Below are 17,732 nucleotides of genomic sequence, written 5' to 3' on the forward strand. Positions count from 1 at the left end.
ACATTCCTCCAGAAAGCTCAAACACAGGGTTTGCGTTTCTGTACTTCAACATTAGCATTTCAATTACTTTCTAATGCATTCAAATGAAGACATATCTTTGAATGGTGTATAATCTAGAACAGAGAAGACACTGTCTATATTTAAATTTCTACAGAATTGAAGTTAAGAGTTGTACACCTTTCCCATCCCACCAAATTCATAAAGACAACCGACATCAACCCACTATCCAGTCATTGGCCCGCTGCACCGGTGCTCAATCGGCACCATTTACTGAAGTGCCAACAATAGGCCATCTTAAACATGCAACAACCCAGGCTGGAGGATGAGAGGACATTCATACAGATTAGTCAAACCACAAGTGGTCAACATGATTTCTATCTTGGCTTTGCTGGTCAGCATGCATCCTCCAAAGCTTTATTTATTTAACAAAGTCTAAGAGTTAAAGTAAAACAAGTGGTCATAAAATCTGAGGAAATTCCAACAGACAGACAACATAAATGACATTGTGAAGAGTAGCCCAAGCACAGAATGAGGTTTCAGTGCAAACCTGAATGAGATGTTCTCCAGTTTCCCTCCTCGGCTCTTCCTTTTACCTCTGGTGATAAAGGAGTCAGATCCTATTGCACAGACATCATCATCTAGTGGCGGAGGGAAGGAGCCTGCTCCTCCAGGCAAGACCACAGATACTGTTGAGGTTTTACAGCTATCAGCTCTCACAGTGAGCTCGCAGCATGCTGACACTGACACAGTCCATTTGGGAAGGAGGCTTCCTCACATACTTCGCTCCCTCCTCTACCTCCCCGCTCACGCTTTGCTGTCACCAGCACCAACATGAAGGCTCCACCCAGTGGTCGTTCCGCTCGCTGCCTCCCTGCTCTCAGAAAACTGACAAGATCCTAATAAAAAGCTAAACAACTATAGTAAATGATAATGGCGACATGGGTAAAGATATGTAAAAAAAAATAAGACTGATAATTCAAAAAAACGCTCACTAAAATAAGAGTAATCAGTAAATCAGTGAGGAAAACAATCCCACATTAAGAGATAAAATGTTTTTAAATGGTCTAACATTTCAAAGAGTTTATGATGCTATACCTTAATGGTCTTTACAAGTGAAATAGTCCCAGAGAATCACACAACTTCCACCATATTTAACAACAGGCATGCACCTCTTTCCTTCATATTCAGCCACTGTTTCACACCAGACCCATCAGCAGTGTTTCCGGGCATCTTGGTTTCTTTTGATCAAACCCCACTGGTTCAGTAGCAAACTTGTTTACGTTTACTGGATCGCCTCCCAAACAGAAGGTTTGCCTAGCGAGTACTTAAGTGCAGATTAAGAGAGTTACTTAGATTTGCATCTTTTACTTTCTGGGAAATTTCAAGCTTGATGAAATTTTCTGATTTATGGCGAACACCACTTATCTGCTTTCCTTGAACCATGTTTTCTCTTTTGTTTTCCATTTTATGCTCTGTCATATTTATGACTCAAAGGTAACAATTACTAATGATCCAGTTGTTACTAATGATGTAACAATTACTAATTAGATGTTGGTGTAAAGTCTGATCCACTTAAAAATGCAAAGTCCGAATATTCAAAAAGCAATTAAATTACATTAAATTAGGAGTGCCAACAAATTTATCACAATCTGAATGAGGAAGCAGAAGAAATCTTTAATACTACAGCATAAAGTCTTTATAAACTAACAATAAACTAAGTAAGAATAGTCATCAAAATATGTTTTCAGACAAACAACTAAAAATGTCATTTTGTAGACTCTTGGTAAAAGTTCTTCTTAAACCAAAATTTCTCTACAGGCCTTTAATTTCCTGGCCACTCGTCCTCCATCACCACCCACACAGAGTTAAACAACACATTCTGTGCTGGACTCCAACTGGGTGTAAGAAATGTCCCCAATGGAAATGAAAAAGAAATTGCACAATGTTCTCAGGAGTCCTTGTCATAGATCAAATTTTTACAGCATGAGTGAGAGACTGGCCCCTGGGCGTGCCTGAAGCACGCAGCAGACGTGAACAGATGTGGGAGCTTGCCTCATGTCTGCTTGGAGACGGATGAGTCAAGCTGGAGCCCTCTGCTGTGTCGGCTGAACCTCACCGCCTCACAGTGACAGAGCTTCCTCTGTCTGGTGTCAGCCAACACGTGGCGTTACAGTTCACACTTAAGGTAGTGTTAGCTACTATTATAGTGAGTACCTACTGTATGTGGAAAATAATATATCACAGCAACAGAAGGTTTCCCTCTAACCTTCAAAAAAACCCTCAAAAAAAACACAAAAATAAAGAAGCATCACTATTACTGAAAACACAAATATGTCTTTTCACACACAAGCAACTATATCAATAAATAGAGAAAAAAAATAGATGGAATAATTTTAAAATTTAACAAAGCAAGAATTTAGTTAAGCTGCCACTTTTTGTAGCATCCTTACACTAACCAGGTTTATTTCTGACTGACGCAGACGTAATGTATTCTTCACAGTCCAAATGGCCTTGATGTTCTTATTTTATTTTATTTCGTTTGCAGGCTCTCCGACAAAGGTGCTCGTTTTGAATCCAAAAAGATATTGAAGAAATAACAACAAGGATGTCCTATTTCAGCATTAAAGCATTTTTGAGTTTTATTACCTGCTTCTGCTTCAAAGTGATGCAAGATGAGTCAACTGTAGAATAAATGTTTTGCTTTTCAGTATTTGACCAAAATTAAAGTTCTAATTTCTGACCAATTGATTTGTTTATGTTGCTATTGTTTTACAAAGACACCATTTAAGTTAGTCAATAAATTAGTTTGTATTATTATTTAAAACTTTGATTAGCAAGAGCCCATAGTTAGTGGTTTAAGTTTAAGCCACAGGAATGGCATCAACATGGCAACAAGATGCAATGGCAAAGATTCAAAACATTATATTAAGACAAATAAAAGAAAAATAAAACAATTTTAATTTAATTCCTCAGATAAAATTTGCAATAAATAACATGCTCTGCATATTTAATTATTGTTCAGAGGGTCAAAAAAAATTAAAAAGAACATTTTCAGTTTTTAATTCCTATTAAAAAATTGTATTCCTCTTGCACAGATTTTTTTGCTACGCATGTGTTTTTAGGTTGGTAATTTTTTATCTGCAGGTACCACTGATAGAGATATGACCTAATTGTTTACATTAAACTTTAAAAGACTAACACTGAATAATGTACAACAGGGCTCCTTTCTTGGAACTAGTTTTTTTTCTTTTGGCTTTTCTTCTTTAGAGATCGAAATGAAAGTCTGGGATTTCCAATGTGTTGAGTTCATGTCTGCATCCTCACTAACCACAAGCACAACATCTAAAGTTGGGTGTTTTTACAGTTCCCGTCTCTTTAAAACACCAACAAGCAGCATCTTATAAAAAACTAAAATGCGTATATTTTATGGCACTAATTAACTTAAATTTCTTCGGGCATCTTGTCTTCCAAGTTACAGACATGCTAGAGAATAAGTTTGGGAGAAAGGAGGTGTGTTCAGACAAAACGGACACCAGGACATCTTGTCCCGGCGCGGGATGTCAAAGCTGCTGTGCAGGAATGTGAGGACCGGAGGATGTGAGTGGGTGGGAACCAGAGCTGGAGAATGTATAGCGAGGCCTGGGAACTGTGCAGCTCCAGTCTAAAGCAAACAGACATAAGGCTCAACTTTCTAAACCTGCAGCAACTTCATGCCTACAAACACACACGCACACCAGATTCATGGCTATGGACAGTGCAGTAAAGCTTTATTTAATAATCTGCTGTTTTATTTGCATTAACCGTTTTCTATGGAGGCTTGCTCTATGTTATCCCTCAAAAGCGGAAGCGCTGCTGCTTCCCACAATGCCTTCCTTTGTCCCATTGACGCCGTTAATCTTGATTCTTATCAGGGGACGTCCTATTGTCAACATTCTAGTGCCCGGTAGACATACACACGTCCCACAACCCATGATGTGAAAGCTGGAAGATTTGTTTTAGTCAACGTGAAGCGCCGCTATACATGGTTTCAGTTTGTATCCGTCTTGCTTTTCTCTAGAAGTTTTCACCCACACACAAAATGCCGAAAGTCATTTCCTGTTGAAGGCATTGTCAAACTCCTGGCTTCCTGTTTGTGCACTGTTCTGTTTAGTTTGTGGAGGAGTAAAAGTTTAAACCCCAGGAGAGGAAATTATGAAAAAAAGTTATTGTTTTAACCCGATGGCAAAAATCATGCATGCACTGAAAAATAATAAGCAAAAACAGAATCACAACAAAGTAGCCACACAGCTCAGGTGATAAACAAAATGCATTCTTTCTATAGCCCGTCTTTTGCCTGAAATCATTTGAAAAACAAAAAAGATCTTATCCACAGAGAATAAATTTTTATGCAACAATGTACAAATGTATAGTTTCAAAAACCTAAAATGTCTCAGAAAAACATCTGTTTCAGCCTAACCAAATCATAATCCAGTAAATTTCTATTTGATGAACACACCTCCAAATATTTTCAATATAGTTTCTGCCAAGTGCTATTTTGAATCTATGGGCTGTAACAAGAATGATAACAAACAAAGGTCTTACAGGAAAAACACAACTAGAGGCATGTCTTTACCTGTTGCAGACAAACCTGAAAGTCACACTCATCAGCACTATGAGACCAAAAGTAACATAATGAACAGCAGTAAAAGAAACCAAGAAAGAACATATCCACATTCTCACAGTACTAAAATACTTTAAAATACTGTTTAGCATTAACATGCTGTCTGACAAATGACTAGAAGTTCAGGAATGTCTGGAGATGGGACGGTAAAGCCTGTTATCCCAACTAGATGAATCATCAGAGAAATTTATTCATTTATCAAGCTTGGACTTGTCTCACTGGCACAATGGTTTCTATTATATTTTATACATAAGATTATAAATAACAAGGGGTGCAACAGTTATGCCTAAATCATGGTTCGGAACAGAAAAAGGTTTAATCAAACCCAAAACGTAGCATTTTAAATAACTTTGCCTTAATTTGAAGAGCAATTACGGGTGATACAGAACTGAATAACTTCTCTTACAGCGGAAATACAAAATGGAGAGGTTATAAAATGTTAGGGAAGTATTGACCTGATGTGACACTGCATGAACACTAAATGGCTTGTTGAGAAGTCGGTGTTTGGTGGTATCTCAGGTTTCCGAAACTATCAGGTGAAGCACAGGATGTATTTAGTCCACAAACCAGTAGGCAAAAATGATAAAGACTCTTTGTGTATTTATCATTTAACCTATAACCCTCATGCTAAACTGTGCACTGGTGACTAAAAACAACTTAGCTGTTCTGAGAATCATCATTACCTCTTGATCTTTACATTAGTTTGGTGTGAAGTACTTTGAATACTAGCCAACTGGGATTCACAGCTTGTCAATGCCTTGACAGAAACAGCATAATAAAAACTGCAAAATAAAAAAATAAAAAAATAAACATTTCCGGACTTTACCAATATAAAAAAATAACATCTTAAAAACTAGTTAAAAGACCCATTTTCAGATTATTGTAAACCAACTTTTACAACAAAACAACTTTCACAACAGGGTAAAAATAGAGTGGATATTATGAGCCATCTGTTGTTTTGCACAAGAAAACATAGCAGGGAATAAAGACATTTAGTAACTAAGACTGCTGCCAGTTTGTGTTATTTTATGCTTGCATAAGGCTTTTACGACACTAAACATTTGAATTCTTCACATGTACTCCAAACACAAGATGTTGATTTAAACACACCTACGTCTGACTGTAAAACAGACTGAAATACATGACAGCATTTGAGTACTGAATGTATTCTCTAAGTCAACCGTGCAGGAAACCAAGTAAGGATTAAGCTCCCAAATAACACTTTCCTTCCCAGTACATTAAATCCATTTTCCACTATGGTGGAGAGCGGAGCAGGTAAGCCACAGATGCAGAAAAAAAAAGGCAGAAATGTGATTATAGGAGATGATGAAGATTATCAAACTACCAGGGCATTAGTGCCAGCCATGGTGCACGGTACCACAGGACCCATTAGAGCTTTCAGCTCCGTTTATTAGAAAACCATTAGAGAAAACTAGTTTACCCCCCCCTTCCCCCTCTTGGACCAGCCACTTTTAAGTGGCAGAGACAAATGAACTCAAAGGGAATCGACTGCTCCTCTCATTGGTTTGGCTGCAACTATAAAAAGAGACAGCTGTATGTGTGTGCCAGCCTGGTTCACCGAGGCAGGGTAGTGTAAGACCAGCAGAACAAAAGGCCAGCAGCTTCGACCCGGATCAGTCAGACGTTCGCCATTATCCAACATGATTAACAGTGACGCAAGTCACGGCTGCTAATTATTAATGTTGCCAGGCTAAACCAAGCCAAGGAGATGAAAGAGGCCTTCTGTCTCATACCAAGGAGCAACCCACTCACTCATTATAGTGACACAACATGTATCACACAGTATGAAAGAATGTTGTGTAAAAGCTTTACAACCAAATGTTGTAATATTAACAGTATATATATTCCAGAGGTTTATAGTTAAACTATATTAAACAACATTGACTGCTACATTTAGGAGAAGCTTAGTCCCACCAGTTGCTGTGCATTCAGGAAACAATACTGTGGACAAACTAAAGGAAGATTAATAGACATTAAAAGTGTCTGATCATGTGGGAAAAAATTGCATCCATCACGCTTCAACAAAAACAAGACGATGCTTTACAAAGAATCATGAATAAATCATGAACATAAACAAGAAAATGCATGTTTTAACAGAAAACGAGAACATAAAAGCATAGATAATATTACAGCAGTTTATTTACATTTTTGAGCTCTTAAATGGCTAAAACAGAGAATATTAACACTATTAAAAAACGTGGAAGAACTGTGTAAAAAGGGGAAGAGAAACAGAAGAAAGCCAGCAGACATTCTTCACATGCATTTATGAACTTAAGACCTCACACAATTATGGCTTTCAAAGGACAGGTAGGGTTTTTAGAGACATTCTTGCGACTGAAAATGTCGCTCTATTACTTTTTTTTATTTTTTTTTACTCACCGACTCCTTCTTCCGACTTTAACACCATGCTGTTCTGTCAGCAAGTCCGCGTCCGCAGAGAAAAAGTTTCTGGAGGCTTCCAAGGGCAAAAACTTTGACTACTAACCACTACCGATAGATTTACGAGTCTTGAAAGTTTTTTTAACTAACAGATAAATAGCGTAAGGTAAAGCGAAGTGAAAGCCTGTTCGTAGTAAGAACAGTACCGCCGTCAGACCAAAGGGAGTGGTTTCTAGGTACTGGACGGACTTTTACCAGCCCTTCCCTCCTCAACCTAGACCAGGCGTCTGTGTTGTGTCAAGTCAAAGGAACAGTCAAAGCGAAACACTTCCTGTCGGGCTTTTCATAATGAAAGCTTACACATTAATTCAGGGAAATGCTTTTGCTACAGCAGCAGACATAACCCATTGCACTGTAATGCAAATAAGCAAAATGCACACAGTACGGAGGATACAAATGTGCAAAAGAGAGGCACACTAATATTTAGTTTAACAACAAAAGTTATTTAAAATTAGAAGGGCTGTTTAAGACTGGCGCAATAAGTAATAATATTCAATTAATCGCATTATAAATTAAAATGAGTTTGATCATTTCCATTTGCATGATTGTTTTTCTCTTGTTTCCCTGTCTCTCTATTAATGACTGGATGACAAAAGGCTTCAGCCTGGTGCATTGGTTTCAACTAGCCTCTCTTCCTGAAGGACAGTTTTGCTTACAGACTTAAGTCGTATCAATTTTATCTGTTGTTTCGATGTTTTGTTTATTTATTTTTGGAATTTTTAAAATGTCTTCCAGTTCCAGTGTTAAATGTTCATAGGATATTAAAGTTTATTGATCTTTGAGAGAGTGTACTTGCATTAGTATGCCATTATCATTATATTATCACAATAACTTCTGGGGAAATGTATTGTCCATCAAAATTTATTATTGTGACAGAGAAATTGATATGAATGGATTAAATTATATATATGGATTAAATATAAAAGTACTCATAGTACAGTACTTACAGTGCAGCTATAGTCACTAATTCACACTCACATTATAAACACCTACATTTTTAGATATGCGAGTTTGCACATTTCCCTTCTGTAGCAATACAGACATAGAATTTATACTATTAATTTGAAGGGCAAAGAATACTTCCGGTTTCAGTGTCTTTTCTGGCACAGACAGAAACCACCAGACTGGTTATGTGCTTCATCTGTTAGCTATCTCTACCACACCAACGCTAGGATACGCACGTACAGATGCACATGTGCACAGATCTGTTGTTGGGAAAGGACTGATAGGGGGCAGGGAGCGAATAAATGACACACACAAACACACCCCCACACACACCCCCTCTCTTCTGCAGAACTCATATTTGGGCTCTCCACTAAGCCACATCCGTAGAGCAGAAATCTGTGCCTTCAGACTTTCACCTCGGAAACAAAAGTGAGAAAATAGCAACGAAATTTGTTCAAATATAAAACCTGCAACCATTTCAGAACACCTGTTGAATTATATGGCCTTGTACACAAATTATAGAAGCCACCTACATTTATTTATTTATTTTACTTTCCCCATAATCTCAATGGACATATTTGTCTATATGACATAAATATAGTTTTGGTCATACAAGATATCAATTAGAAAAAATGCAGCACATTTTACACTACTTAAAATCAGTCCTCAAAGACACTTCACTAGTAACCATCTTAAACTGTTTCACAGTTTGACCAACCAAAATATTTTAATATTTTTTACTATGTGTGATAGACAAACACAAAACAGTCAGTACCTGTGAAGTTGAAGGAGAATGATTCATGGTTTTGAAAGTAATAAAAATCTGAGTTCACCAATTGCCCTCAGAAGTAAATAGTTAACACTTCTGTGTTCAATTTAATGTCAGCAAAAGTCCAGCTGTTCAGCAAAGGCCTCAAAAGTTTGTTAAGGAACATCAAGTTTCAGAGATTCATGGCTCAGGTGGGAAATACCATCAAAAGAACAGGACAAATATTAGTTAGTCACTCCACAACATTGGATATTTGGGTGGCAGCCAGAAAACCATAAGAAATATAATTTGCAAAATGTCATGCCCCACATAGGATACAAAGCAAGATGGGGAAAAAAGGTCAGTCTAATCATTTGAGACCAAAAATTCCAGTGATAAATGGTAAAGGGTTTTTTTTTTCCTTCAAGATGGAAATTTCTTGTCTGAACTGGAAAAAAACTGATGCCTTTCTCTTCTTTTTATGAAATGAAATAAATCAGTCTGTCATTTGGATAGCATCTGCACCAGCTGGTGCTCTCAAATAAGAAAAAAAGCCTGTCTCTGCCTGTTGATAAACACAAGAGGAACGAAGAGGAATGCAGCTCACCCAGCCCGAGTGAGGCCAGGTAGAGGCAGTCAACCTTTCTGTCCTGCATTTATTGCCCTCTCTCTTGAAATTGTACGTATTCATTTGTATCTTGTAATGGCAGCTTTGGCAAACATTATGGTGGGTTTGGTCACCGTGCAGTGTCAGGCCAGGAAGAAAGTGGAAAATTCCTCCTGTTGCATTGTTGATTTTATTGATCTGCTTTTAAAGATTTACCTGTTTTTGAATATAGTCCTCAAACGTCTCCATGATATCTTTGCTCCAGACGCCTTATCTACAAGCTCTGACTGATGAATGCATCAGCTGTGTGCTGCAACCTCTACAACTGACAATGCCATCTGTGTGAAAATAAACTCCTTCACACAAAGTTTCCATTCATTGTTGCTAGTTCATCCATGCCCCCAAGCACGGCTGCACAGATGGGCCTAAACCCCAGAACAAATGAAACCAGAGAGCTGTTTGACCTTCACATGAGAAGGTCAGGAGTTAATTATAAACACGCAAAGTTTACCGTCTTCTGCTTCTTCGTGAAGAGTAAATGTGACGTTAACAGAGTGTTTACGCAAACATTCAATCATCGTCATTCTGCATTGTCAGGCAAAGAGGGGTTTTTTGCAAGCACGTAAAATGATGCAGTTGTAAACAATCTTTACATTTTATTCTTATTAAGTTTTTTTTTTTTTTTTGTAGGAATAGCCATTCTATATTTTAATAAACTTTGTGCCAACTAATTTTGAAATAAATATCTTACCAACAACCTAACTGCTAAACCCCAGCGGGGTTTTTTTCCCCTTTAGATTATAATTGTTATAGTATAAACAACTTCTAAATTATGTTGTGATGCTACACCGCAGCATAATGAAACTTTGTTTGGAGCAATCCAGCCTGAATGTACAAAACATATATAATCTCTTTACAGATTCACACAAACACTAGTCAAATGCAAATAAAAAGAATACATGAAAAACAATAGATGATGTTGATAATGATGATGAGTTTAACGGAAAAAAACCCTAACAAAAAACAAATGTAAAATCGGAAAGATTAAATTTTGATGGTGGTGTGGTGTGTGTGTGTGTGTGTGTGGGGGGCGGGGGGGTTCTGCTAAGAATTTTTGTCTGATAATTTGTGGGTTTGTATTTGAGGTTTAAACATGTGCGCATCTCAGCAACTTAGAATTTTAGTGAAAGATATAGGAGGGATGTATTTCAATACAGTCTGCCTATCTTTAACTTTTTAAACTGAATTACTAAGACAAGGTAGCTTTTGAGGCATTATGCCCTTAACATTAAACAGAAAGACGCCAACAGCGCCCTCTGCTGATCCTTTTCGATTAACTGCAAGTTAAATTAAATTCCAAACGTTACTGTTGAAATGTACATCCCTGGTATATTTTGTAACATTTTGTGTTCCGTTTCTTTGTTTTTCTTTGTATTTATAAGCAAAGATGTTCATTAAAAAAAATAAAACATTAAAACATTTTACTCAATTGCTCACATTGTTTTATGACATCTCAACTGGATAAACAAATATATAAAGTTAGAAAAATAATCAGAATTTATTTATCCATTTATTTTTTCATTATTACTGGTTTTAGCCATTTTTCTTTATAAGAAAAACAATTTGTTGTAACACTAAAAGACCACAGTCAAGTTTTGACCTTCATTTTGTTAGGAAACGAGTACACGACATACCCTTGGGAAATTGTATATATGTCCATCCATCCATCCATTGTCTGTTCACCCTTGTCCCTAATGGGGTCGGGATGGTTGCTGGTGCCCATCTCCAGCTACGTTCCAGGCGGGAGGCGGGGTACGCCCTGGACAGGTCGCCAGTCTGTCGCAGATTGTATATATGTTTTGTATATATATATTTTACTCTTATCAAAATAATAACATAAACATATAAATTTAATTTATCCTGGTCCTTCTCATATGGAGGACCATATTATATCTTACAAACAAAATGTATGTCAAGAAAATCTGCAGAGAAACAAGCAAAGACCAATGATGACACACAAAAAGAAAACAGTTTGCATGGCAAACATTAGCTCTGCCTGTAGCTTTGCTGCCCTCCACACGACTCATCACATGAGGTGATTTTGAAACCACCGCTCTCAGTTCATAGGTACAGTAATAAGACCTTTGGATCAATGTAACCTATAATTTTGTGAGTGTGAAGGGAGGGAGTGATCCTGAAATAAGAGATGTTCTAATCCCGGTATCACATTTCTAATGATGGCACAAGAGTAGAAAAGCACTTTGTGGGTGGCCAATCACATCACAGTTACACAATGTGTATTGAATGGCACACCTTTTAGCAGATGCTACCTGCCTTGCACAAACATACAAAAATACCTATGATGAAATCAGTCTAAACAAGCTTTTGCAAAAGGATGTAGAATGCAGAGAGTTTCCACTAAAAGATAAGTAAATGAGAGCAGCATTGTACCTGGTATAAAAGTCAAAGCAATAAGCAGAATAAAAACATGAGAACCCATCTTTAAAATACAATAAACGAGTTTCACTAAGAAATAGGCCTTTTGCTTTTATGTTCATCACACACCACTAATCAGATCAGGAAGGTTAACGGAAAATCAATAATTTTTACATGCATACCTATTGCTGAGTATAGAGCTGTTTGGACTAACTTCATCTGTTTCAAGATTCCCACACATTCCTGCTGGAGGCGGCTCACTGCCAGACTCTGCCTCACTCGCTATCTAAAACGCATCAGACTGTGTGCTAACAGAAGAAGACAGATCGTTGCTCTGAGGTAGCAAAACACATGTGAGCTGTCCATTTGCATTAGATAGTTCTTTTACTCTATCCCAGTGCACACATTTACTAATTAATTATCCTTACTACATATTTAAATAATAGGAACTGCGGAAATTTTATCTACATAAATTATGCTCTGGACACTTTAAAAAGGGATGAAATTAAACTTTACTTAGTTGTTGTTTTCATCAAACAACTAGAAAACACTATTATGTTTGTGTGGAAATGCTGTTTGGTTTACATCACACAGGAGGCTGTAGTTTACTTTCGACAACACTTTCAAACAAGCTACAGTTTATTTGTAATTTAGTGTTATGAACATTAGCATTACTAACGGAGGCCTGAGATAAAATTGTGGAGGTTTTTTTGTAATTCACCCTAATTTACACTTAGGGTGAATTTGCTAAGATATTCACTCTGGAAGCTATTTTGAATATATTCCACTAATAATATATTCCAATAATGAAAATTTTCACAGTTGAATAAATGACTCCAAATTGTTTTGCATTAGCTTTATAACCACTTTATGATGTCTCTGTCTTGGTATTAGGTTATCAAACACCTGTTCGATTCAGAGTAAACTTCTGCTTTTATAAACAGGGGTAAACCTGCTGATGACTAGTTTATTATGCCCCTAAATTAGTTGCAGCTTGCTGATGTTTCTGTTTCAATACCCTTGTCTTTTTTTTTTTTTTTTTTTTTTTTTGGTTTAATTGATGACAGTGTGAATTCAGTGCGTGCTTTTTCAAACTTGGGTCCAGATTTAAATAAATAGATATTCCTTATTTTAGTTTGGGCCCAGCTATATGGTTCAAGAGAGTACATCTACACAAAAATGAACACATCAATACATATTTTATATATCTTAAGTGCAAGCAATACATTTAAAATTCTGAGACGCAAAGAAAATAGACAAACATCATCTTCAGTCGTATTGATTATTGCAACAGCGTCTTCACAGGTCTGTCCAACAAATCAATCAAACAGCTGCAGCTGATCCAGAATGCTGCTGCTCACGTTCTCACTAAAACCCGGAAGATAGAGCACATAACACCAGTTTTAAAGTCCCTACACTGGCTCCCTGTAGTTCAAAGAATAGACTTTAAAATACTGTTGTTAGTTTACAAATCACTGAATGGCTTAGCACCACAATACATTAAAGATCTGATGTTACTGTATCAACCTTCCAGACCTCTCAGGTCTTCCGGTTCTGGTTTGCTCTGCATCCCCAGAACCAGAATCAAACGAGGAGAAGCAGCTTTCAGCATCTATGCACCACAAATTTGGAACAAACTTCCAGAAAACTGTAAAACAGCTGAAACACTGACTTCTTTTAAATCTCAACTAAAAACCCACCTGTTTAGAATTGTATTTGAAATGTAATCAATTACAAATTTATTGATGGAACTTGACTTAATGCTGTGTTTTGATTGTTGATTCTATCTTGCATTGTGTTTCTGTGTTTGTAATGATGTAAAGCACTTTGAAATGCCTTGCTGCTGAAATGTGCTATACAAATAAAATTGGATTGATTGATTGATTGATTGATTGATTGATTGATTGAAACACATTGAGTACAACGGCAGTAAAAAGATGATAAAACATCAAGAGAAGTCCTTAACAAAACTTTTCAGAGTACGACCACAAGCTTGACGACCAGCAACAACTGACATCACCACATGCTCCTTTGTGACAAGCTGATCTGGCAGAAATTCCCGAACGCTCGCTGCATCTGACAGACTTGTGTGAGCCTCCATACAGATCAGTGTCCTCAGCTGCCCCCAGAGTCGGCTCTCTATAGGCTCCCTGCCAGAGTCTCAGCAAATGTTTCACAGTGCACCTGTCTCACAGCCCAGATGGTGACTGTGTCGTAATAAGTCAGCTAAATTATTAATATATCTGTTGTACGGGACGCAATGCCCAATATCAGCATGCTGAGTCACGTAATCCCTCTGATGGTTAGTCTGACATTTGCAGCTGGGAAGAGGAGTAATACAAAAATTGTCTTTTAAAAATGAGATAAAGCGCATTTAAAAACAACACAAAGAGAGATCTCCAATTATCTTTGCCAAAGGTTCGATTGCAGACATTATAATGAAAAACACATTTCATTTGTGAATAGACATAATGTTCTACATTTCCAATCTAAAACACTTTGAGAAATAAGATTGGAGATGTGGTCATTTTTAGGTCTGAAAATGTCTAAAACATAATGGTATTTAAATAGAAACTGCTGTAGCCTAAAAATGCATAAATGCATCTGCTACACTGGGTCATTTATTAACCAAAATTATATGAAAAAGTGTTCAAATAAATAGATTTTGTATCACAGGTGCATGTTCTACACCTAAAAAAATCTGCTCATTTCCCTTATGCTGTCATATATTTAACCCTGTTTTTGTTGAAGTCATAACATGAGTTATATATACACTGCTCAAAAAAATAAAGGGAACACTTAAACAGGTGTTTAACACATAAAGTGTTCCCTTTATTTTTTTGAGCAGTATATATATATTTATATATATAGCAATCTTCACACATGAACTTAAGTGAAAAACAGATATTCAAATCACTTTATAAAAGAAGAACTTATTTATCTAAGCTAAACTAAGATTGAAGTGGTTCTGTGCATTGTTACATTACGAAGAAAAATGGTGAAGCTTCAGTACATCATCCCAGCTTTGAAGTATGGGAGTGCCAACATCATGTTGTGTGGTTGACGCGTTTCAGGACAGACCAATAAACTTCACAAATAGGACATATCATAAAGAAAGAACTTTATGTGAAAATCTTGAGGGAATAAAATGGGTCTTTCAAGTGGAAAATGAGCCTGAGCATAATAGTAAGTGAACTACCACTTGACTTAGTGTTTTGGAATGACCACAAAGCTCTGATTTCAGTTCCACTGGAAATTTCAAGGCAGCCCTAACAAAGGTGTGTAAGAAAAGTGACTACAAACTTGACTATGGCACCACTTCTGTTAGAAGGAACCCTGATTTAATATCAGATACGGGGAAAAATTGTAAAGGGATTATGTAAATTCCTGGTTGAAAGAGAAGCTCACATCTTTCATTTTCATAAGCTTTACAAAGGTCATGGAAATTCAGCTCAACTCAATTCTAAAACCAAAACAAAAAAACCCAGATGACATTCCCGTCAAATATCCAAAGCTAAAAAAAAAAAAAAAAACCTCTCCTCACACACACGGCTCTGCTGATTCAGGTGTTTTGAAATCACAGAGACAGCACCCCTTCCCGCCCAGTACGCACTCCATCAGCTGATTCACCACAACCCAACAACAAAGCTGCTGCAGTCACGACAGCAAACAGTTTAAACGCTCCCAGTGGAAAACCTGCAGTGACCTGGAATGCAATTGCAACACTTAACGACGTAGTTGACACTGCAGCAGGCACATCCGCGTCGTCACCATCCATTTCTGGGCATTACCACATAATGGGGAAGTGGCTTCAAGTCCAGCAAAATAATCATTTTTCAAAGAGAATAACAGATATTTTCCTTTATGTTTTGCTGTTTGCATCCATGGTGAGTATTAGCTGTACATGTCAACATGACTGTGGAGATTAGTAGTAAAAACATCATCTCATACTCTGTGCACAGAGTTAAATAGTGACAACAAGATTAAGTTACCAGAATCTCCTATTTTTGTCCGACCGTTTGCTTCCATCTCCAGGGAAGCTGTGTGTTCATGCCAGCGGTAAAACGGACAAGCCTGAACTGTCAATTAGCTGCTCGTCTAATTGTTGAGGACAATGTTACTGTGATATGCGCTTTACTAAATCCTGTTGTGATGTTAATTTACCTGGAGGTGTCTTCACAGCTGGGCACAAGAACGTCTGAAGGCTGGACACACATAGCTCGCTCACCGTCCCCATGGCCTCAGAGAGGGATTCTGTATCTGTGTGTGAAATCGGCGTTAGTGGCCGAGCTGCTCCTTCGACACGCCGCTCAGTTCGGTGAAAAGGGGAAGTTCAGAAAACCTTCAATCCACACTGTGACTGTTGACAGTAACTCCTTGTCATAGAGAGACTCCCAGCTGTTTCCCTGACTGGCTTTGCTTCACTTAATCCCCGAGTCAGATGACTTCTCTGCCTTCCCTTGCAAAAAATAAAAATCTCTCAAACTCACCAACTTTCTCTTCCCCTTTGATTTGAATGTTGCTGGGATGCTGAAATCACTTCTGCTTTCTCCCTCTTCCCCCTTTTTATCATACACGTCTTCGCCTCAGCCTCTCTCTCTCTTCCCTTCTCAGCTCTCTGTTGCTGCTTGGTATACAGGGCTATGCTCTATCAGTCAGTCCTATGTCACATTCCCCAGACTGAAAACTCAAATGGAAAAACATGCACGACCTTCGCTATGAAATGTCAGCAGCTAGCCCAAGCAGATTTTGATTTTAGTCTCTGGCCTTTGCGGTTTTTTCTCATTTTCTTGATCTGAAAAAGCTGTATTCACCTCTAAAAGTAATGAAAGCTGGGAGATATGAATCACAAAGGCAATCACACAGTCTTACAGCAATGCAAACTGTGTTTATAATCACAAAACAATTTGGTGTGTTTATTCACTTCACTTTAGTCTTTGGCTGGCATTATATTTCCTGCCACTCTGAATTAGCCTACTTGTCAGTCACACAAACCATCCCCGACACCTGAACACATGCTTCTCTCTCTGCCATTAATCAATTCATCAACTCATCCCTCTTTGTCAATCACACTTGTTTCAAGAGCAACACAGCATTGACTTGGTGTAGGCAGCCATTACTGAAAGCAGCTTTTATCATATTGTTTGTACAGTGTGCACGAGTATGCCAACTGTTGTTGCCCCGTTTCATCGCCAGAGGTCCAAATGCTTCAGCTTGACCCTAGCATGAACTGCAATGGCTGCTTTAAATGCTTACAGCTGCACATCACTCAGAGGAACGACACACACAGGAGTCAGCACTAAGGCACATTCCAGTTTTATTTAGGGTGAATGTTTTCTGCTTGAACTTCAAAAGACTCTCTCAGCAGTCCTAGCATAGATAGATGTGAATAGATGGTGGGACTATTCATGGGTCCACACATTAATATTTTAAAAACCTTAGTGAGAGTCCAAAAGACAAGCCACAGTGCCTTGCAAAACTGACTAAATCTGAAAATTCTGTATTTTAATTGAGCCTCTTTTACTCCTTAATGGTGTAACCAATTGCCTTGAGAAGCCACTTAATCTGTACATTGAGTCCTGCTGTGTATAATATGATTAAGCTGTTATGTGAATGCCACGGAGGGTTGCAACATCAAGGCCACACCGGACAGGTCAAGAATAAAGTTGTGGAGAAGTTGAAAACATCATAACACTGAAAATTGACCAAAATATGGCCTTCCACCTAGGACTGGCAAGGAGAGTAGTGATCAGGGAAGCAGCCGAGAGGCAGTGGGAGCTCTGGAAATTCTATGGTTGGCAAAAAAAATTAATCTCCCTGAACACACCATCTCCATGTTAAAACCTGGTGGTGGCAGCATCGTGTTGTGGAGGTGG

General features: G+C 37.8%; 1 protein-coding gene across 5 annotated transcripts in view; it reads right to left on the bottom strand.

The window, feature by feature from the left end:
- Positions 1-17,732, bottom strand: part of cyth1a (cytohesin 1a) — a 40,525-nt gene that overhangs the window by 19,025 nt on the left and 3,768 nt on the right. Inside the window, exon 1 of one of the 5 annotated variants that reach the window (XM_028042026.1) lies at positions 16,021-16,066. The exons of 1 other annotated variant lie outside the window; for it this stretch is intronic. Coding sequence is in view for 2 of the 4 variants with exons in the window: in XM_028042030.1 (XP_027897831.1) it covers positions 16,021-16,093 (73 nt within the window). In the remaining 2 variants the exon portion in view is untranslated. Of the gene's footprint in view, positions 1-547; positions 733-7,060; positions 7,351-16,020; positions 16,094-17,732 lie in introns of those variants that run through there. 3 more of the 5 variants (XM_028042027.1, XM_028042029.1, XM_028042030.1) reach the window with 3 other exon arrangements.

Source organism: Xiphophorus couchianus, chromosome 16, assembly GCF_001444195.1.
Source record: "Xiphophorus couchianus chromosome 16, X_couchianus-1.0, whole genome shotgun sequence".
NCBI lineage: Eukaryota > Metazoa > Chordata > Actinopteri > Cyprinodontiformes > Poeciliidae > Xiphophorus > Xiphophorus couchianus.